This window comes from Andrena cerasifolii, chromosome 1 (assembly GCF_050908995.1).
Source record: "Andrena cerasifolii isolate SP2316 chromosome 1, iyAndCera1_principal, whole genome shotgun sequence".
Lineage (NCBI taxonomy): Eukaryota > Metazoa > Arthropoda > Insecta > Hymenoptera > Andrenidae > Andrena > Andrena cerasifolii.
The window spans coordinates 18,695,859-18,719,857 of NC_135118.1; the positions used below are offsets into that span (position 1 = coordinate 18,695,859).

The 23,999-nt window shown below is 40.2% G+C and overlaps 2 protein-coding genes across 2 annotated transcripts; one reads left to right on the top strand and one right to left on the bottom strand.

Moving 5' to 3' along the window:
• The first annotated feature begins 399 nt into the window (after positions 1-399).
• Positions 400-16,153, top strand: LOC143368516 (uncharacterized). The gene is made up of 5 exons (XM_076811319.1): positions 400-817; positions 2,600-2,886; positions 8,285-8,578; positions 11,887-12,030; positions 12,701-16,153. The coding sequence occupies exons 1-5, from the start codon at positions 538-540 to the stop codon at positions 12,956-12,958; spliced, it is 1,263 nt and encodes a 420-aa protein (XP_076667434.1). The 5' UTR covers positions 400-537; the 3' UTR covers positions 12,959-16,153.
• On the bottom strand, positions 15,606-22,647 carry LOC143368426 (solute carrier family 53 member 1). Its single transcript, XM_076811138.1, has 10 exons — positions 21,960-22,647; positions 21,670-21,760; positions 21,342-21,495; positions 20,930-21,174; positions 20,427-20,688; positions 19,978-20,345; positions 19,544-19,886; positions 19,305-19,474; positions 19,105-19,238; positions 15,606-18,572 (listed from the first exon to the last, which is right to left on the bottom strand). The coding sequence occupies exons 2-10, from the start codon at positions 21,736-21,738 to the stop codon at positions 18,311-18,313; spliced, it is 2,007 nt and encodes a 668-aa protein (XP_076667253.1). The 5' UTR covers positions 21,739-21,760; positions 21,960-22,647; the 3' UTR covers positions 15,606-18,310.
• Between the last annotated feature and the right edge of the window lie 1,352 nt (positions 22,648-23,999).

Consider the following 23,999-nt stretch of genomic DNA (forward strand, 5'->3'; position numbering starts at 1 on the left):
TAACACTCTCCATGCCACTGTGCGCCACCGACGGGCCACGGTATCGACAGCAAGTGAAGCTTCTATAAAAGGAAGTTAGTTCAATTTAATTCAGCACTGGAAGAAAACAAGAAGCAAGAGAAGAGGCGCGAACTACGGAGAATTCAAGCAACCTTAACTTTCCTATGACATTGTAACGCAACCTTTTGCTCACCCCTCAAAGTCCCACCGAGAACTTCGAATTCCACCGCGACAGTCAACCTGTTAGTCCAGTCTCCAGACATTGATAAACACCAATGCTAGAAAAACTGCAGCAAATACTGGCAGACTTTATCGGAGTTGTTTGAATAGAGTGGTCCAAGCGACTTTGAGGATTAATCGAGCGGGGAAGAATTCGAGGGGAGGGAGGAGATAGGATAGAGGGGAGTAAAGAATTCGTGGCAGGCGAAAGTAAATGACAGAACGTTCCTGGAACGTTCGAGCTGAAGATACAAAAGGCGTCGTGGAAGGAGGGGCTGCTGGTAGTAATGTGCTAAAAGCTTTCTGGACAGAAGAAACATGGAGAACGCGGTGGTCTCGCTCGACTCAACGGTCAGAAGTCAGGACTCGAATGACTCGAAGGACTCGAAGGACTCGACCGCCTCAGAGTCCAAGCCGGAGAGCTGTCTGGAGTCGAAACACTCCAAGGATGTTCTGATCTCGGAGAAGCAGCAACGGCAGCAGCAACACCAGCCACACGCGCAACAGCACTCTGAAGAGCGACAGAAGCTGAGGAGCGCCGAGTCGAAGGATGATTCCAACCTCTTCATGTTCACCTCCTGCGGGCAACTGCTCCTCGGTGAGGTTTATTTATTTATACGCGTATGTGTAAGATCTCCATTTTGCAACGCAAAAGAATGTTAAGTGAACCGATTTTATTTAACTAGAGCAGGGGTGCACAGGGAGCTGTTTTTAGCGCCTAGCTGCGAGCAACCCGGCTGTCCCGTTGCAAAGGTTAGAATCGGCGAGGAGAACTGCAGTAGTATATATAGCTGGGTTCAAGTCATACCAAATGCTCGTGCGCTACTGCAGTTCGCCTCACCGATTCTAACCTTAGCAAAGGGGCAGCCGGGTTGCTCGCAGCTAGGCGCTAAAAGTGGCTCCCTGTGCACCCCTAGAGCAATAAGGTAATAAAAAGTATAATAGAATTCTTTTCTGGTACTACAATTTCGATGGGGATATGTGACTTTAAATGAAATCATTGAAAACTCTGTGATTATCCTTCTTACAATTGATTTGAACAATTCTACGGGATAATCACAGGGTTTGCATGATTTTATTTGAGGTCGCATATCACCAGCTGAATTGTAGTATAAGAAAAGAATTCTTTTATACTTTTTAGTGCATCACTAATCTAGTTGAATAGAATCGTTTCGCTTAAAAAAATATTTGTATACTTTTTAGTGTTTGTGTTTTGCAACCAATTTTTTCTTCTGAATTCCCCGAGCAAGCATCCCTTTGAAAACTTTTGAAATAAATAGGTATAACTGAACAGTTACAAATTATATTTAATTTTTTAACAAGTTACAATTCATTTTTAATAAATTACAATTATTTTCATCAAGTTTCAAGTCGATTGGATTTGTGAGAATAGGTTAAAATTCTAGTGGATGCAATTTTCTACCCCGCGGGGGTGAGTTTTTCAAAATTGTGTGTAACTACGGACGCCTGCAGAGTTTAAAATCTTATACTACACTTGACAAAGATTTATTATTTTCTGGATGTAGAACTAAGGTTTATATTTCTTCCTTATAGCAGAAGTAAAGTATAACGTTTAAGCTTTCATTTTCTTATAGTTAAGATCCGCTTAATTCTTTTCAATGGTAGTTATATGAATAAATATCAAAGTCGATGCTCTGTCCAAATACTTTTTTTACTAACTGTATATGTATATATATTTTATTAATAGAAAGTTAAATATTTTGATATAATTAAATCAAATGATTTCTATCTCTATTTTCGATGAGTATTTCGGTTCCCTCGTGTCTCCTCTAAATGCAAGGCAAAACGAATTTCCATCGAGAAGTGGTCATCGAGCAGACATTTCTCCAAAGTGCATAGAAATCGGCGTAAAAGTGAAAACATTTCACTTAGAAAGTCATACTTGTGTAACTCTCTTTCCGCGGGCCTGCAAACCGTAGAGAATCTCCACGCAGCGATTCATTGTCATTCGATGTTCGAGCAGGGCTAGGCGTAATTGCAACTATTACAATGTTTCACGTGAAATCTACCATTCGTATAGAAAATAAGATACGAAGCACACCTCGAGCGATTTCTCCCATCCTAAACGAACGTTCCTCTCAACTTTTACTTCGTTTAAAACAATTTCAACATTTATTGAAATTATTCAAACCTCATACCATTTTTTTATTTTAAGGAAACTTTACAGTAACTCAAATTCCATTAAGTAAACAGCCATACCGTGACCATTAAAGTAAACGGAGAAAATCTCGAGAAAAAAAGCAACTAACATTCGAACGTCCCTTGCCGATCCAATTATAAACAAGCGCAAAGGGCACAAGGATAAAGAATGGGGGCCCGTCGATTTCACCTCGATTAAAATATTTTTCTCGGCACACAGGTGTGGTCCTGGTCGTGTTTGGCATCCTGGTGTTGGTGCACGGCGCCTCGTTGGGCGGCTCGGGTGCAGGGCTCTGGGCAGGTGTGGGTGCCCTTGTCGCAGGAGCGCTGGGTGTTGTCGCCACGCTCGCGACATCCTCGAGCAAAACGAACTCGAGCTTTTCGACGGCTCACCTCGCCGCCAGCCTGATCGCCCTTGCCCTCTCGAACATGGCCGCGATCACGGCCTTGACTGCTATCGTCAGGGACTCCCAGAGAACACCGGAAGTGACCTTACTCACCGTGCCGGTACGTAGCGCTTACGCTTCCAACCACCTCCCCTTTTACTGTTTCGCTTCCCAACGCGCTGTATAATTACCCAGGCCTGCAGTGAAAAAAAATTTTCCCAATATTTCAGCTAGTCTCAACGTATCATTGGGCGCTGAAAGACATAATTAACATTCAATACCACATTCTATTTCCCCCTACTAATTTCATTCAATCGAATATTACAACGTATGAATGTGAAAGCACATTGGGGGATGAAACTACCCGATGGTTACATAGCACAGTGGTCCGGATACCCACTTTTAGCGGGCAAAATTTTAATTCTTCTCAAACTTGGCGATCAAGGTGTTTTGAGGTCCCTGATAACGAATCTGATATCGAAAATTCAAAATTCAAGTCGGCGGATTCAAATTTATAGCCAGAATTGAAAACACCTTTATTTCGATTTCTTTCAATGTAAATTTCATTTTCTATTATATAATTCGAATATTTATCGTGAATTAATAATAAAAAACGGTATTATTATTAAGAAGAAAAAAATCGTGGCGAGAATTAAATATCAATTTTCTCCGCACAAATTATTGTTTTATCACGGAATTGAATTAAATGCTTATATTTTTGAAAAAGCATCAGCTCTAACATTATCTTTGACTAAATAAATATTACTGAAGGAATAAATAAGTGTTATACAAATACACGCAATGAAAACATCTGACAACGTCCGTGTCTTCCAAATCGCTACTCAAGCGGGTATGCATTTCTAAAAGTCTGCATGAAATTGAAGACTGCAGGGGACTGCACCTGAAATTTGCGTGCTCTTGTTAGCAATTGTGTAAGCTTTCGTGTATGAAATGTCCGACGTTAATCACTCTTAATCATTATTTTATAAGCCTTCTCAAAGCTTAAATTGATATAAACATTGCACTCTTTGCACATCGACTAAAGAATGCTTACGACACATATAAATAAGTGAAAAGTACTTCTTCACCTATATAACTGTATAATACAAACACGTCTTTTGATGTTCTATAACGAGTAATTAAAACAATTAGATTCACATAAAATTTCATGATTATCACTTCGCAATATTATATCTAATCAAAGAATCACATGAAAAAGGAAAGGTACGCGGATTTAGAAGCTCTGAAGGGTTGTCAATTCGTACAAAAAAGAAAAAAACCCAGCAAAGTTGAGGTTGAGAAATTGAATTTTGGCCACCCTCCAGACCACTGTGCGATGGAGGAAATCTGACGAGTAAACATTCCCAGTGGGTGGTCAGCATGTCGAGTGAATATTGGTAGACGCAAATGCAAAGATTCCCGAGGGAGAATAGAAATTATTATCGTAATGGATACAAATAGAAACAGAAAAACACGATACCAAGATTATAAATTAAATAAGCTTTTCGTCTAGTTTCTCCAATTCTACTATCAACGTGACAGTCTTCCACGAATTAATTTCCGTTCCACTGTGCAAAGTCCAAAGAGTATCTCCCACAGATCGACAGGTTAAAAATTCCAGTAGAAACTTCTACTTCAGTGGAATAAAAATTCGGAGCCCGGTAGTTAGGAAATATAGCGCTGCCGAGAAGAAAGTGTTCCGACGACTGAACAGGTAAATTTGTGCGTGCGCGTCACCATTAATGTCCTTCTCCAATTCTGGATAATTTTCGCTACCTATCCGACTATAAGCATCCTACGCTATCTTCGCATTGGAATTAGAACGTTCACGGTGATAACAGAAGCTAGTGGTTCTCAGTGTCCATTAGTGGTCGTCGAAGAGACACGTTATAACGCCAGGGTATCAATTACGATTAATCGTTAGCGAAGCGATAAGTGTAATTCCATGCCCGAGGAGATCCTCTTGGCGCGTGCCTGTTCCGCGAAGCTACCGAGAAGTTAACGGTCACTTCGTAAGAAATTATTGCCTTGCTGCTGCAAATTTATTGCTCTATCGATAGGAAACAGGGAGATGTCTTCGCCGATGGACAAAGTGGCGTGGATGTAAATGGAGATACAGCTAAATCCGAAGAGCTACGTTTGAATAGAGACGTAACTTTTATTACTCCATAACTCCCTGTGGACATAAAAAATCCAATCGCCTAATTTAACGACCTCGGTTAGAAAGAAAAATTCTCAAAGATTTTTATTACAACTCCCCTTCGCTTCCAGGATAAATCGTTACCAGTGTTTGATGATTTTTTAAATTTGTCATTTTCTACCTTCTCCCCTTCAAATCGTTGGCATGCAGCACGAAGCTGATGTGAAAAAGCACTGCGGAGGATATCGCAGAGTGCATCAGACTTTAACTGGGAGGCAGATGACCGTGACTGAAGATGAAAGTATGGAGAACGGGCGAGACCTCTCAAACGTCCTAACTGTGTTAACTTCATTTGCGTGCGACGTGGAAACAATGGGAAATGCTGGGTCGAAAGGAAACTGATTTCTACTCAGGAAAGTGAAGCTGCGGGATGCACCGGAGCGTCCAGTGTGCAATCTGTTCGTTGTGCTTATGGTCATGAAGGGATCACTTCTAGATTTATTCTTTTCTCAGTGAATACTTATTATGTTCCATGCTCGTACCTGAAATGGTAAAGTTCGTGAAAGTTACTAGGGTAGGTGGGGGTATTACTGCGGATCCCCCGATTACTGCGGGTATTCTAAAACGGATCATATTTAATGTGGGAAAGTACATAATCTCTTGAAAATTTTTGATGAAATTATTTTAAACTCTATTACAGATAATTATTAATAAATATGTACAGCAAAGTTATTATTAATTCTTTGCTGTACATATAAACCTGTAACTCCAAAAGTTATTAACCGATTCGACTGAAACTTTTTTTATTTTGAAGAATATACTTCAGGCTAGGGGGGGGGGCCAGGCAAAATTACAAAATAGTGAAAAATTGTAATTTTAAAGGCGTGGAAAGGACGAATAGTATAGGGAAAAAGTGATTTCAAATTTCAAGTGTCGTTATTTTCTTAAAAAATGTCATTTTTGTATTTTTTCTGGTTTGACCCCTAGCCAGAAGTATATTCTTTAAAATAAAAAAAGTTTCAGTCGAATCGGATAATAACTTTTGGAAATACAGGTCCCACCGATTTGGATGATTTTTTGGACGCCTTGAGTTTAACGACTCCCCAGTGCCGTCTGCAATGATTAATTATGAAACAAAAAATATATTTCTATAATTTAAGACATCCTCAATGCAATGCAAAAAGTCCCATTAAGTTATACGTAGTAGTTTTCCTTTAATTAATTCCTAAAGATCACCTATTTTGGGGCTCTAGACCCATCCCCTTAACGGGTCATTCTGGTTAGCGCGCCGATAAATTCAGCGATTTTCAGGAATTTATTGCGAAGACAGGAATTCTAGTAATGGAATAAAACTTTTTTCTATTGATTAAACTACATATCTACAATAAATAAAACATATAAAAGTAATAAAATTATTGCTTTTAAAATGGTTTTGCAGGCGATTTTGACGACACGTTTAAAAATTCATGCCTCGCTCGTGCAGGTGATTTCAGCAGTTGGACTGATCTGAATCCAAAACTACAAACAGATTCTTGATCAGCATGACTGTCGCTAAGGCCCGAACTAGAATAAACGATTTATCCTAAAAATTAACAAAATGGCGGGCAAAATACAAGAATCAATGTATTTCGGCTGTGTTTTCTGTGCAATTTTAGATTTTAAAAGTAGGTTAGACTCAACAGAAATACTTGGCTGTAGTACCAGCCAGAGGCATAGGTGTGCGCAATAAGCAGTTGAATTTATAAAGCAATCGGTTCGATAGATTTTGAGATTGTACCAGCACCATGTGAAAAATTGACGTTTCGAGAAAAACGCGTTCAAAGTTTTCATCTATAGAGGCCCAGCCTCTGCGCTCCCTACAAAATGCCTATGCAGAATCTAAAGTAATCGAAATTTTTCAATGAAAATTTAACAATACATTCTTGAGGATGTGTAGTTTCGAAAAATGTTAAGAAAAAAAATAATCGACTTCTTCAAACCGTCTAACCAGAAGGACCCCTTAAAGGAACTCGGATCCATACACGAGGACTCGCAGGCACCTGATCATTCCTTTGGTCGACCACTTCGTCAAAGCATAAAGTTTCGCAATGGGCCAGACAGGGCGCGTTCCATCCGTCGCTGTCCAGAGGCGAAGCAATCCGTGAAATTTCACGACGGTGTGCCCTGACCGCGTTTTAGCCTTGGCATTGGAAACTTTCTCCAGCGGTCACGCGGTTCCAGCGGCCCTGTTCCGATCGGTCGGTCCGCCTCGCCGAAACTCACCGATTCGGCCAGACGTGAGACCGATGAGCAACGGATCGGGGTCATCATTGCCGCGGACTAATTGGGGGAACGTACCGATCAACCATGGCGGCCGTTAATTATAGCAGGCGGTGTGCCTTTCATCTTACAATTAGTGTGAATTCCACCCTCGTGCTCCCACTTCGCCAATGTTATGCTTGATACCAGCTGCGATGCTAACGACGCGTCTTAACAATATCCCAACAGCACAGAGCCTACTTACACCCAAAGTCCTCTGCCTTCGGCAATACACGAGTTGAAATGGTAAACGATGCAGGGTGCCGGTAGCGAAAATTTTCAGTTCAAACAAAAAATCACTCACTCGTCGCTAAGGCGAGTGTTCCAATTTCTGCTCGTGTCCCCATTTCTGATCGTCTCGTATTTTTCTTCTTATTATATACGTTGCGTTTGTATTATAGTCGCAACGAAATAATTCTAAATTATTTAAACATTTACGCGAGTGTTGCACGAGCTTGGGGCAATACATGCATCGCTATTTTTCATCAGCAGAAATACGGACAGTTAGAGCTTTATATATTTAATTACAACTTACTAATATTTAAACATCTCGAAATATCGCTCTTAAATAGTTTAGGAATTGGTTGATTTATTACTAAAGAATTAATCGAATGCTCTGCAAGTTTTCATCGCAAACAAATTTTTTACAGCTTCTCTATGACGAGTTACCTCTTAAATCAGCAGGAATTGGGTCATTCACCTTATGCACTTTCAGCGCGTACCACCTTTGCAGATTTAGAGGGAAATAAAAAGATTACGGGCCATGAAGATCGCTGGCGCTTTCATCGTTGCGATTTTAGCTCAATCCTGCGAAAGCCCCAGCAGTTAAATTATTCCAGCACGTAACATTTGCCACCGTATTCCACATGAAATTCACCCCCTTTTCCACTGCGAACATTACTTCCCATTTTTGGCACCTGCATCCGTTTACCAATTCAACTTCCCCGTACAAAACTCCTCCGAGTGCCTGAGCAACAAATTCCCATACCCTTTCCAAAGCCTCCAGCGCTACCACCCCCGTGTGTACCTACCTAACAATAACGTAAGCCTCGAACATTTCACAAAGGGAAGACCGTTTCAGAGCGAAGATGGGAGCGTGGACGACGTGGAGGGTGGCTGGGCGGGTCTTCTCGCGAGCATCGGCCTCCTGGTGACCAGCCTAGCCGAGTTGCTGGTCTCCGGCTACAGCTGCCTGACCTTGACCCCCAAGCTCTGCGGATGCCTGAGGGCGAGCAACAGCGACGACGTGGCCAGCGACGGTCGGCTGAAGACCCGCAACATGGTTCACCAGTGGGTCACGGCCCAGAGCCACGTGCCGAAGAGCCAGCCCATCTACGTGGTGCAGCCGATGCTGCCGATGCACCCGATGATCCAGGTGAGGCCGGAGACCCTCTCCCACGATCCGTCCCCGGCTACTTGCTCGACCTCTGCCGGCAGGGGAAGGGGAGAGGTAGAGGATAGGTCAGTGACACAGGCGCGGAGCTAGAAAGTTCAGGCGTCGAGAGAAACTCGTCCCCGAGCGTTCGCCCCCGGGCGGCTTCTGTGCCTACATTTCGGAGATGCACGAGCTCGTCGCGCATCTTTCTGTGTCAGGAGGATAAGCTTGCTTCCTGCAACTGCCGTCTCTGACATTCCCTTTGACTCGCGCCCGCTTGGTGCTTCAGCGGCCGCCCTTAAACTCAAGTTTCACACTGAACAGTGGTCTAGGGACGACTTTCAAATTTTTTTTTTAACTTGCTCGTGAAATTCAACAAATTATAAAACTTCGGGGATTTGTAGAGGATATATGTAGGTATGTGTTACGCAATTTTGTTGCTGCACAAACTCTCTCTAAGGGGGTGGAATTATTCACCTCTGAGAAATCCGGCTGTTTTTCTGATTTTCTGTTGTAACTCGCAGACTGTAAGGGATGGAGAGAAAGTTTTCAGACGAAAGTTAGGTCTTTTAAATGGGAATATCAATTGATAAAGGATTCGTCTTAGAGTTCGCGGGTTATCACAGAAAAATCGGGAAATGGTCAGCTTTTCCGGGGTCAGTTTCGACCCCTTAGATTGAATTTCGGCATCAGAAAATAATTGCGTAATACCTATATATCCTCTAGTTCCCCAGAGTTCCATAATTTTTTTATCTTTCGGGGATCCTCCCTTGTCAGGGTGAAATAAAACAAGAATTGTTGCATCGTAGTGTGGTTTGTTTGTTTGTATTAAAAGACTTTTTGAACAAGTACAATGCTTGCGTTCTGCCGACAAAACCGGTGAGTGATCCCACTAAATTCTACTCGCGTTCACCAACGAACGTGCAAGTTCAGAGTAAAATCTAGTGAGATCACTCGCCCGGTTTTGTCGGCTGAACGCAGCCATTGGTTTGTCTGTTTTGTGGCATAACTTTTTCAGTGTGACAGTCTGCTGACATTGATTTGTAGCTCTCCCATCTTTGGTAACCTTACTTGAATGTATGTACTCAAGAACACCTATCTAGTACCGTATACACGGTGGGCTAGTATGTAAAGGACTGACGATTGCTCAATTTTTCTTCATTTTCATTTTGCTCGAAATTCAAGCCTCTAGTCAAAACCATATCGTTATTACTATTATTTCACGGGCAGGGGCAGGTTTAGACTAACAATAAGTACGCTACAACCAGGGGCGGCAAATTTTGGGCAGTGGCAAATTTAAAAGGCAGCGAATCTTGGGGAGCGACAAATTTTGAGCGAAAGAAATTTGGAAAGGTTCAAACACAGAGACTCCAGGCCACTTTAAAAACAATTCGCTTCTTTTCCATCTAACGAATTAGCAATGACTCATATGTGAGTAGCTATATTGAATTAATTTTGAAATGGTCTCGACTCTTTTAAGTTAAAATATTTTATGATATTTCGCGGAAAGGGTGGCAGACACTTGTTAGCCTAGGGGCGCCAAATCTCCAACCCCGCGCCTCTTTACGGGTACTTCGGTACCTTTTTGTTTACAGTAGATAAAATATTGTATTTTGACGTATTCTTTTATGAAGAACTACCCCCTTCCCTGCTGTGCCACTATTTCTTACCACCCTATATATGAACGTCGTCTTACCAGCGTGAAAAAATTGTAAACTATCATTGGTGTTAACACACGACCAACGAAATACAATTATAACAGAATCTCGATTATCTGTACCAATTAAGGCGCAATCTAGGATTGTTTTTAATGATTGAATTTTTCGCTGAAAGAAGATCGTTCGCTACGAAATGGAGCATTTTCCATTGCTCTTCGTTCTTGTTTCCAGTGTCGTCGATCATTTTTCTGACGCTAATACAAATGATCATTAGGAATCTCGTGGATGCGGAGCACTGCGTTGCAACATCTTTTAGATCGTAATCGTAGTTCGGCTCTAAGAAAGTATCGAGCGCAAGTCTACGCTTTGAGGAAGTACTTAATGTGCGCGTGCTCGCCAGACCACCGAGAGATTAACGGTGTCCGTGTGTCGAGGAGTCGGTAAACCCGTAAAATACTCGTGCAGCCAAGCCTGCCAGCGAAAACTGCAGCAGAATTACGAACTTCCACATCGCAGGATGGCTCCTGGCTTCTTGCCTATCGTAGAACTTTGATTATCCTCGCTGAATGTACTAATAGGTTTTGTCGAGACTACAGTTCATCCTTTAAAACTTTATAAACTAAACAGAATATCTGTCTTGTGCAAAATTTCGCCTGGAACTGCTCTAAGTAAAGTCAGAACTGAATTCTAACGATAGCAAGATGGAGACTGAATTGAAGACCTTGCAGCAAGAGGGCTGCAAATTTAGCTTTAGCAACTTCGAGTAAATTAGAAAAAAACTGTGTATAAAATTTGTGCTCTGACTTAACATTAAAAAGAGAAAGCTAATTGAAAAATATATATTTTCACAGAATAAGTAGTGGTTATTCAGTTGATAAGTTTTTATTATGTTTTGTTTGTTTATAAGTTAAAATTTCTACTTTTGGCGAAAAAATATTCTGTAATAAAAATATTAATATCGTGTATTAATATCATATATTAATATAATGAAATAATAAATGTAGACTTCTTACGAATATTACACGTCGTAACTCAAAAATGGTCGAAAATAGAGCTGTGCACCCCTTCTGCCGCAAGGCCCTCAAATTCGGTCCTACCTCCTAAGTGGTGTCTGACCTAGCACTGCCTGATACTACTTTTAGGCTAAGGAATGTCTAGATTTCTATGTTTTTCCGAGTACAAGTGAAATCAGGCTTGCAAACATATCTTCAGTAACAATGTAAAACCAAGATAATTAATTACGATTCGACGAATTAACGTATTACCTCATTTAACCCTCGCTTGACGGATGCAGGGTCAACTTTGCCCCGCCCCAAAAATCAAACTACCTACATGCGTTACTTATTAGTATTACTTCTTGGCGAATAACAAGTATAACAATTACAGAGATGCACATGGATGAAATTATGGGCGAAAATAGCCAAATTGGATATAAAACAATGCAGAGAGCTAAGAAGATGTATTTTTTACACAGCGCAGATTACAAATTAATTTGAAAATGCTTTGATTCTATAAAACACCTGTTTCAGAGGAAATCATTCAATGTAGAAAGTTTGGGTACGCTCCACCGACCCCATTCAGGAATTGAAGACATTTCTTCCTGTAACAGCGATGGAATGATCCCACTAACAAACGTCCCATTTGTTGCAGTCACCCTATGGAATGCCTGGAGCCCCAGCAAAGTTTCCTGGAGGGTTCATGCCTGCTGGGCCTCTGCCCATACCTGCCTCAGCTTATGGCGCTGTTCCTATACTTCCACACATGCCATACGCTGGACGTCCACCATCGCAAATAGTAAGTGGGTGCCACGAATTCGCTTCGCGAACCCGGACGACGAATTACCGCCGTGCCAAACGCCTCGTCGATATTTTTAATTGATGGAAAAGTCCCAATAATCCTCGGTGCCACTCGAGCTTCTGCCATTCGTTCTCGTCAAACGGCTCTTGCTTAGAAAACATCGATGCTCGTGAAAGCGAAGCGTACCAAATCCTACCTGTTAAACTGTACTTACCTGGCGTGTCATTGATGTTGTATGGATCTAATCGGCGCGACTCGTGGGAACTTAAATTTCTAAAACTCTGCGGCACAGAGTGTAGATGATACACACGTGTATAGTGGAGTTAAAGCGAACAGATAATTAAAAATCAACGAGGTTTACTTAATACGCTGTCCACCTGCGACACTGGCCACCTTCTTGCTGAGCAATGAATCAAATGTCGAAGGAATCGTGGTATTTGAAATTCACAGCTTGTAAGATAAATAGAGATTGAAGTATAGTAGATTTTATTCTCTACGGTTCGCGTCGTTGAGTGGTATTTTATCGGGTTTTAGGTTAATGTAACTGGAACTCAAAGTAAAGAAATATTACGCTAGCTGTATTAAGTCCCTTGTAAGAGGAACAGCTAGCATCGTTACGTCCCTCGAGGAAGTAGAAATTATTCGAGTTACTGATGCCCGATTGCAGATTCGAACGAAACAGAAGCGTCATTCGAACATGGAGCAGGAGGGCACGATGGAGAGGAAGAAGCAAGTCGAGGCGAAGGCAGAGTCCTCGAAGAGGATGTCCTCTATAGGAGAGGACCAGGTTGATCTAGCTCAAACGTACACAGGACTGGACAAGAAAATCTCAGAGGAGTTCATCTCGATCGCCATGGATCCAGAGAGGAAGTCGAAAGCATCGAGCAGCCACGGGAGTGAAATCGGAACCTCGAAGACCAGCTGAAGGCACAATGTCGTAAATCTCCTAAAGTTCGTCGTGTCACAGTTGCTCAGGAAAATTCTCCTGCACGTTTGTTTCTTCTCTCTAGCATTGAAAGGCGGAAGCCTTCCCATCATCTACGCTTCGACTATCGTTCGCTCTTTGCCCGGCAGAGGGAAACCGAGAGCAGGTATGTATCATAGACATATATAGACGGAGCAGAAGCTGGGACTATCGGCGAGAGGAATGGTAGGCTTGGAGGGGAAAAGGCAGAGGTCAGATACAGGCACGTCGGGTTAGCTTCGGAAGCATTCGGCACGCATAACCACTGCGTTACCCGATTTGCCTGTATCGCTCCCCTTACCGCGAATCTTACACCCCCCTCAGCTTACGCTCCGTCTATAAATATCTATGGTATGTATAGTGATCCTCTAGGGAGTGATCGGTATAACCGCGCCATCTTGGAGCAAAACCGGAAATAACATAACCTAAACGTTTATCTATCTCTTTTAATATTTCAGTATTTCTGTCTCTTTCTTCTTTTTTTTTTTACAGTTTGTTTCTCTGTCTACTTGCTTTTGCTCCAAAATCGCGGCAACCAATCAGCGACGATACACGTTGTTCCGATCACTCCCTAGAGGATCACTAGGTATTTATCTCGGGTGGCAGACTTTTCCATGTACTCGCTAACTGCGGCAAATTATTATCCAGCTTGTTGTTAGATCACGATCGTAGCCCTAACTGACCCTAAGCGTTTCCCTAATGTATGATAGCTTTTTAATTCGTTTAATTAATTCGGATTTAACGGACGACCGATGAGCAGTTGCCGCTGGCTCGTCTTCCAAAAAATTATGATTTTATCCAAACACTATGTTTCTTTTTGTTTCCGATAATTTTCATACTACACGCGCGTAAATCTATTTGTAATTGTGTCCCAGAACGTTTTCCACCTGGGCCCTTTCCCCTAAATTCGCCACTGATCCTGATGAAACCTAAGTAGTAGTTTATGTTTTCAAAAAGTCTATAAGTCAAACGTGCGTGGTCGATACTGCCCGTGCTGCCTCGGCGTGGAAACACGCCGATGCCAGAGGCTCGATGGTTTTTGCGCAAAGACGCGTCGCTGCCAGGCAAAGAGTTAAATTTCTTGTTTATTTCGTCAGTTTCAGAAACATTTGTTACGAGTACTCTAATATGCGCGTTGAGGTGTTCGTTAATTAATTTGCTGTTGTAGACGTTAGCTGATTTAGCAACCTTTCACAGCCTGAATTATTCAAGCGTGTAATCTGTTTTAAACGGGGAACGGTACATGCGACTTTATTTGCAATTGTAAAAGAGTGGCTATGTACAATCTGTATAGGGGTGAATTAATATCTTAAAAGTTAGAAAATTTATTTATTTCTTGCGGTACATCTTGTACCAGTTGTTATTTACTAGCGTTATTTACTGCGTTATTCGTTAGGAACGCAACGTGTACCCACAGAAACGAAGTTCAGGCTTTAAAAGGTTAACGAAACACATACCCTTGTGTATTTTGTTTTGTAATAATTCCAAAGGAGAACGTTAGTTGTAATATTTGTTTTTACATAATGTAAGATAAGATATAAATCAATTTATATAATATATAAAATTTAGAAACCATGTTTGAAAGTGGATGGGAACGAACCTGATACTTTAACTCACTCTGTAACAGTTGAAGAACTAATTCGTAAGTTTCTTACGTTATCTGTTTTGTCGATGCATATACTGCCAAAGTTGTCTAATTAATTTCTTAATGTATGGGGTGCCCTAAAATTTTAGAACAAGTCCTCAATACAACGTATGTACAATCCCCTAGCGTGATACACTTCTAACAATAAGAATACAGTCATCTTACCTTCTTGTTAGATATGTAAAACATCACATACAGAAGCGGATTTGAAGATTTGGCGCCCCTGGACTAACAAGGGTCTGCCACCCTTTCCGCGAAATATCGTCCAATGTTTTATCTAAAAAATCGAGACAATTTCAAAATTAATTTAATATGGCCACTCACATCTGAGTCATTGCTAATTCACTACATGGAAAAAAAGGTGATTTGTTTTTAAAGCTGTCTCAAGCCTCTGTGTTTAAACCTTTTCCAATTTCTTTCGCTTAAAATTTGTTACTCTCCAAAATTTGACGCTCCCAAAAATTTGTTAGTCCCCAAAATTTGTTGCTCCCCAAAATTTGCCGCTTCCGAAAATTTTACGCTCCCCAAAATTGTATGCTTCCCAAATTCTACCGCTTTCGAAAATTGATCACTCCCCAAAATTTGTTACTTCCCAAAATTCGTCGCTCCCCAAAATTTGTTACTTTCTAAAATTTATCGCTCCTCAAAATTTGCTGCTTTCCAATAGTTATAACTTCCAAAAATTTGCCGCTCTAACAGGCTGCAGTCTACTTAGCCTATACCCAAATCCGCCTCTGATCACATAGGAAATCGACAAATTACATTTTACATATAACTCTCTGTTTCTCTCTTCGAGTCAACAATAACGCATGTATTATGTAAAACCCTCTTGCTATCAATTCAAACAGATGGAACTAATTTTGAGCAGAATACTCAAATTCGTTGAGCTAATTGAAAAGAAATACATATAACTGTCGCATGTGTTGACAAAAGGAAAGAATACAGATAGTACGATATTAAATGTGCCTTGAAGTAAGATTTAGAGGATTAAACCACACTGAATCATTTAATACACTTTTTCAAATACCATTCTATATTGTATAATAAAATAAAATTCAGAGATACCTGATATTACTTAAAGTAGGTACTTAAAATATATGCATGGACCCCTGCGAATAAGAATACGACGAATAGGCAACGGTGTAAATTCAATTTTTTCCGTTCTTTCTATTTAATAAGCTTTAAGTACCAATGTTTCGAAACAAGGTAAAACTGGGCTACACAATTCTCATTCTCAGGGGCTCGTACATTACCATGGTAGTTGCAAGTGAGAAACATAATATAATTTTTAATGCATTTAAATGTTCTAAGTCGTTTGTACTTATCGCTTCCTTGTATTGTTTGGCCTGTAAAGTGTTACACGTAATGTTGATTTTATATCGCCATTCTATTGTACAGTCGTAACATTATTACTCGACTCCGCGAGTGGTTGCTCACGATTCGGCGCAGACTCTGTCGTGTATATATTATGTATAACGCGTGTTGCTAATAAATAAATGTTTAAGATTGAATACTGTTACAAAGCGTAACGATCGTCGGTAGGCGAAGGCATGTAAGACGTAACACGCTTTGAATTTTAATGCGCGGTACTTTATTAACGAAATATAAGTACTTTATATGCAAGTGTGTGTACATACTTCATTCGCTAAAAACTACTTATAATTACACGTAACCATATGTAGCATGTATTGCGCGAATCTCGAGAAAGATACACAACTCGTGCATACTGTATACGATGTATAAAAATATCTGGCATTCTTTCTTTTCTTTTTCATTAGGAATAACGTTTCCTTCGCTATCAAAGCCATCGCTATTTTTACAACGAAGTATATTAAAAAATACATGTAAAACCATCACAATCATTGGAATTTAATTACAATTATCTAGTACACTAATCCGCATTACGGTGATCAAAGAGAACGCAATGTAAAAGTGCTCTTTGAATTCGAACTTGAGCGAATAAAATCAGGTAATGTTTCTCCCTTCCTAGCAAGCTACGAAGATTATTCACTGCGATACTTTCGCTTTTATACAAAACGTATAGAAACGGCTTCGATCACTTAATGTCGAGTACAAAGTACGTGTATAGCTTTATATGGACTACTAATATTGGTAACTTATTATTGGTATTACTGGATATATTATTACTATTATCGGGAATGAAAAGGAATTCTTCGCATTCTCATTCTTTCGATTCTGAATCAATTGCGTTCGTTCAAAAGTATGGAAATATTTTATCAGAAATGCTACGGTATATGCAATATTAAGTACTTCACTTATCCTTACCCTTTTAATGCTGAAATTTCAGTACTTTGTTTAACGTTTTGCTAAGCGATTTTACAAGCAAATTTACCAGTATTGAATTCATATACTGGACGTGGCGCTTAAATAATATTGCAGACATTAAACAAAAAAGAAATGATCCAACTGTACTGAAATATTCAGCACCTTCTGATTCACTGTCTTTTAAAGTAACGTTCGAAAATGCTATAAAGTAATAAGCGTTTCCTTAGACTTTACAATGTTAGGCTTTCCCATCACTAGTTTCACCAGCACAGAAGAATGCCCGTGCGTTAATTAAGTCGTTAAGTGACGTTTCATCTCGCGATTCTCTACAGCAGCGATGCCCCGACGGGCGGTCCGAGGACGTGAGCATCCATAGGGTTTTCTACGAGCCGCGCCGAAAGGTGCGATTTCATGGTGATGGTTGACGCTCGTTTTGAGCGTCAAAACCAATCACGTGACCGACGCTCAACCAATGAACGAGCGAATCAGAGCAAGTCAAAGTGAACGAGCGTCAACGACCGTCTAGCGGAAAAGCTAAACTCGGTGTAGCTTTTCCGCTTGATGCTGAAAGTCACGAGGACCGATCACGTGACTGGTTTTGATGCTCAAAACGAGCGTCGAACGTCACCATGAAATTACACCTGAAGAGTGTGCTCGAAGCCAATGAAACGGCGGGCATGCAACGGATAAGGAAAACTCTAGTAGTGTGCCCTTAGGCCCTAAAAGTGAAGTTCCACGGCGCGTGGCTCGGCGAGTCGGCTTGGCGAGGGCGAGTCAACGAGCCATCTACAGCTATGCTATAACTTTGAATTACACTTCATTCGCTATATTCCCTTTTCCCTGTATTAAGCTATGCATTTACTGTTCAAAATTAAAGACTATACGCTGAACAGACATACATATAAATCGTTAACACACAATTTATCGCTAGTCGGTTAATCTGCTTTTCTTCATTAATCAATCAGAGGTTACAAAAGTAATGTAACAGTTATTCAAATTAAACCAGCAATAAAGATGTGCATGAAAAAAACATTTCACATCACTTTACGAAGGTCTCTGTCAAATTAATTGGCTAGCGATAAGTGATGTGTTAAGTGCCGAAATACTTTTGTGGAAGACTCTGTAGCGTAAATATCATAGCACTAAATTATTAAACTCGCAGTTCAACGGAGAGTTCTTTTAAGAACGATATGCAAGGCACTTGTAACGGCTTCAGTAGTACAGTCTTCAATTTTAACAGGGCGCAAGAACGAGACGTTCCTTAGTCGTTTACAAAATTTCCTCCGCACCAGCTGGGGCAAAGTATAGACTCTTAGAAAAACTATAACGAATTTGGAATATTGCCATCAGCCACACCCCCTGGTAAAACATTCCATCTACTCTCAACTGGCATTCGATATATCTATATCAATCGTTTCATCCTTGAGCAACGCTCGTTTGTCTTCTTTGGTATTGGCTTGCCGTTTGCCTCCTATTTTACGCTTACCCCTGTTAAGTACACCATTTTCTTCATCCATCATGCGCAAAATCTGAGTCTGGTCGGAACTTTCTATCGGCGCTATTGATATATCACGGACCGCGCGGAATTTACCACAGTTGTTTAGATGTTCGTTCTCTAACCGGAAGAAATTCCAAACGAATCTCCTGAAAACAATTGTGATCAAATGATTACACGTGTATCGTCCATGTCGTCAGACACTTTTATTCAGAAAAATGAGAATTGCATTAGAGATAGTATCGTCTGTGATGATCGTATCGTTTGAATTAAACGCGATCCACTATATCAGGTCCACTGCCTAGAACTTGTAATTTGTATTTAGAACCCTTACGGTACGTAAACCACCGGCGGATTTAACGGGCAACCGCGTAGGCCCCATCTTCAAAAAAAAATTGTGATTGTATCCAAACGTTTGCCAACTGGGCCTTTTTTCTTAAATCCGCCACTGAAGTAAACCCCCAAATTTGCAGGCTTCTAAACTATATTACTGTCGTTAATAATTTAGAGTAATAGGTGCGTCATTAAACCATGAAACATTCTTATATCTGACGACACGCATGTGAATTAATGTGAGTGAAGAGAGAAAAGGGGGAACACAACCACATCGCAGTCGATGTGTTAAGTAATAAAATGCAGTTACTTCATTTTAAGTTGAGCGATGCATAATTGAAGTCTTACCTGAAAACCTCCAGAGGCGCCACTACGGATGTCATTAAGTCACTGGATACGTATCCACACTCAACAAGTACAAAGCTAGCAATCCATGCAAATCTTAGGATAAAGTCCTCGATAATAGCAAAATAATAAAATCCCTGTGAGGAAATGGAACGTAAGAAACATCGAACAAAGGAAGAAACAAGTATGTACAATCTACTTACCGCTGCTGAATACACAACTTCCTCGCGCAAGAATCTGTTTTCGCCAGCGTTGCTATCTAAAAGACCCCAATCCATTTTCAAGTCCCAGGTCAAGGAATATATGGAGTTGATGACGCAACTGATTACCCAAAGCCACAGCCATGGATTCTCCCAGCGACTTTGATATTCCACTGAAACAAATGGCACTTTATATTCCACTGTCTTATCGGAAGACGAAACACAAGTAGCGTGTAACTTACCAGCACGATAAGCGCACATGGTGTTGGATATTACAACGAGGAAGGTTGTCGAATACTTCCCAGCGTTAGCCAAATGCGGGAATGCCTCTTTGGAATCCCGATATCGTCGAATGCATTGCGCGAAACGAAACCACGCCGGCAGACAATTAACGACAGGCCTGAGGATCAGGGAACCAGACATACATTGCGTGGTGTCGTCTGCTTCCAGCCAGTTCCCGTTAGTGATGTAAAAGCACGACAAGAAATGGAAGTCTAACAATGCAATGGATAGGCTGTTCAATTGGTCCGCCAACCAGAAATCGGCGAAATTCACATAGGCGAACGGCGATATTAACACACGTCCCTGAGGAAAAGTTTAGTAATATCGTTTACCCTTTCTTAAGCTTTTGGTTACCACTTCACTCTTTTTTACATGTTATATCCGTGGTACTTACGACGATTTTCAATAACCAAAACCGCGCCTCGTGACGGAACATTTTTAATGGGTTCAAGAGAAACGCCAGCATAATGCAAACTAGGGCTAACGGATTTACGTACGGTGAAATACCAAAGCTAGCGCTGTATAAGAAACTTAACAAACTGAGGGTCCATATCACTCCGAGGACAGCAGCCAGTTCCATAAGGTGTTGCTCGGAAAGGTGATTCCGAGGATCCAATTCGAATATCAGTACATGATTCACACCTGACGACCGCCATCCGTAAACATTCACACCGATGAGAAACAAGAACTGTATAATAAGTAAAGGCCCGCGATACAGTCTAAATGCAATCTTTAAGTTCTCTCCGCCATCGTGGAATATTGCTGAGAATGGAAAGAAAACAAAGGTACCGTGACTATGAACTGTATCGATTCTTTTACGATATAGAAAATTTATGTTATTACCTGAAAGTACGACTGCTACGAATAGGACAATGAAACTACCGGAGAATAAGCCAACCTTGAAAGTGGTCCATGGACTCTGGTGTTCACCTAAAGGCGGTACGCGCAGTCGCTTCATAGCCCGCTGTCTGTCTCCACCTTCCAAATCGTTCGTTACGGTAGTTTCTGTATCTTGTATGAGCTTGTCTATATCTTTGGACGTGTAAAAATGTGCGGTCTCGACGCATTCTACCCTCCATTTCGAGCCAGTGTCTACCGACAACAACTGAAAGTAAGAATAAAATTGATTGTAACTTTTATAATCATAGAGACAAGCTACTACAATGAAAAGGTGCGCTGGCTTATTACTTGTGCACAATAGGGTAAGGGGGTTTAAAAGATAAGTGTTAGTTCTTTCCTTATTTTTTCATTATTGTCTAAACGAACCCGCAAACCTAGAGAAATACGAACAAATTAAGCATGGGTCTATGCAAATGGTAACGAGCAGAATTTCTCTTCACACGTACCTTGTCGTGCTTCTTAAGAATCTTCCGAAAGCCAGTGTAATTAAGATTCTGATAATTCTGGAGTAGTATCAGGGACAAATAAAATTCAGAGAATGCGAGTTTCAATTCTCTCAGTTTGCGCGTAGGCAAAAGTGGCTTAATGTTCGCCTTCCCTTTATTCTTCCCTCCGCCGTGTTGCAGTTCCAACGCGATCTTCAATTCACTTTGAAGGGCTGCATATTTACGCGTCGCTTCTGCCAACTTTTCTATACAAAACACATGCTTATTAATAATCGTACTCGTAATCTAACACGCTTTGCAAATTAAAGAAGTTAGATTCTATCAGAATTCCTAGAATCGCTTAATATCTCTTTAGAAGAATAATATACTCGATTCGACTCGTATGTGTGTAATGTAAACAAAGTTCTCTCACCAGAGTAGAAAGTATTGATTTTTTTCAATTCCCGATCACAGAATGTAAAAAACACCTCGTCGAACGAGGCGAAGTGCCGCGATATTACTTCGGGCTCGACACTTTCAGCCGAGGGTGCTTCCTCCACAGCTGTATACAGCATCGCCTTCATTTCCTATTAACCCGAAGAGGTCGTTTCAATTATTAATCTATTGACGCTACACAAATTACATTTCAATTCTTATGAAAACGGACATCCGAACGCGGTATATCTACTCTATCGTTACTTTATTACTTTTACATTCTGATGTTTCCCCTGTGTCGCAACATTAATAGCGTTCTACTTTACCTCATAACTAATATATTGCTTGCGCCACTCGGGCGTAATATGGGCAGACAAATGTTCCGCAAACTTCATTTTCTTTCAATTATTACCAGACCTGCAATAAACAGAAATTTCATTCATATTAATTTGCGAACAATAGAAATATCGACCATAGAAGGTTCGACGAAACCAAGAAATTAAATATATAGTAGAAATACACGTATACGCGATGGACCAGCTAAGAATAAACAATTAAAACGCATGGAAAATGCGTAAATTCGAATGGAATATTTCGTTGCATTTTATCAGCTCACCTTCAATGAATAAAACCATAAGGGAGGTTACACACAGCAGATATAACGTTCTCAGAAGCTTTGTCGGCGGCACTAATTCAATATTTTCTGCATTCATGTATGTACATGGCGGCAAATGTGTACCACTCGCAAGTAAACGTATTTATTCTCATTGTACGTATATGACACATTGTCAAATATTCTATCGATCATGGCACCGTTGCTGTTCTTCCTATATGCGAATTATAGATACCGCTCGAGCGTACCGAATGATATTTTCTGTTTCGACAGTCGCTTTTACATCGCTTTTACTGAAGATGGGCACCTCCCGTCTGTTACCGTATGTAGTATAAGAGCCGAGAATGCAGACGATTAAATTGCTTCGATCCACACATCGCCCGCGAATCTGTTTGAGTTAGATAAATTATCTCGGGCGCGTTACATCGGATTTACTTCTATATTTGCGGTTCTCCTTATTAATCTGTCCCGAAGAAGGACGTTATTTATTACTAAAAAAAGAGATATGAACTTTTCGTTTGCTTCGTTCAGCGATACGTGATATAACAATAGTTTGGATGTAAATATTTAATTATTTCCGATATTAATTTCACTGTGTTGTTATATACAGTCATTAAAAATTAGTACAGAAAATAAACACATTTTGTATTAGAATTCAAATAAACAATGCGATAAGCATAAAATATCTAGTCACGGGGTGCCAATTTTACGATTTATCTGCAAAAGAATAGGTATACATTATTTCTAGAGGACCTATAATTCATTAAAAATCATATTTACGGCGTTTGCCATTCGTATCCAAGAAGTGTTAATAAATAATTATAAGTCATAAATAATGGGATAATGAAGTGCGTATATTTGCAGATGCAACTTTTAAAGTAAATAAATTGATTTTAGAAACTCGATAGTTCTTTAAGTTTCCGCCCAATGTGCTAGTGTGGTTTGTTTGCGCGCGTTATTTCGTTTTACAGAATATGTGGATTTAGTTAGCACTGTTTACAGTGTAAACAGTACAACATACACCAATCGAAATGTTTCTCCGCTGATGAGATCCTATGTAAATTTATCTCACGTTGCTCGATTACAACGCTACTAGCGGTTAAAATTAAAATTAAGCAGAACAAGATTTCCTGTACTCATTCGATGCAAGCTCAATTTATCATCTGTCCTGTAAAACCACAGACGAGGACACAGACGATGTATAAGGATAGACCTATCACCAATGCATTTTTCAGTCACCGGTTTGGGGGGTCCTAAAATTTGCTCATATAACGACAAACAACGTAAGCCCGTGATTGCATTCCCAAATACGAGTTCCGCCATATTGGCGATAATACAGAGCAAGTCACGTGACAAATTTAGTTCAGATAGTGAATACGAGATGGTGCCCACTCGGGAGGACTGCCAACGTGGAATCATAGCAAAACTGGAGCGTTAGGTGGATAAATATGCCACAGTAAAAGCGTGATGGAGTCAATGTATGCATTTTCGTACGATTAGAGGTTAGGTTATATGCATTTTAGGCATACATTGACATAGGAACTGCTGGGAATTGTATACATTTACTAAATTAACGCTTTTATCGTTACATATACATCACTTGAAATCGCTGCCGTATTTATGTATAGTAATTCAGGCAGTTAGAACAACAACGGACTAACCTACATTAAAAAAAAATTTCCTATTGTACATCGATGGCTTACAATTAGTGCACACATATTGTATGTCCACTTTTAGCGTTTTTGAGAAAAACAGGTTCAAACATTCAATGGTACTTTATAATTACATAAATACTTTTTGCATTATTGTAATATAGGTATCACTGAAAGTATGTAATTAGTAGTATAAGTTAGAATCTGCAAAATTATAATAATAACTCGACAATTATGCTTGGAAGTTGGACATGCTATTGTAACCAAGTACAGAGGAGGACATACTATACTGAAGGATATTATATAAAAATGAATGAAAGGAATAATACTGGAAATAATCTCACTTCAATATTATATTTATTTTTAAAGTAACAGGAATAAAAAAGTAATT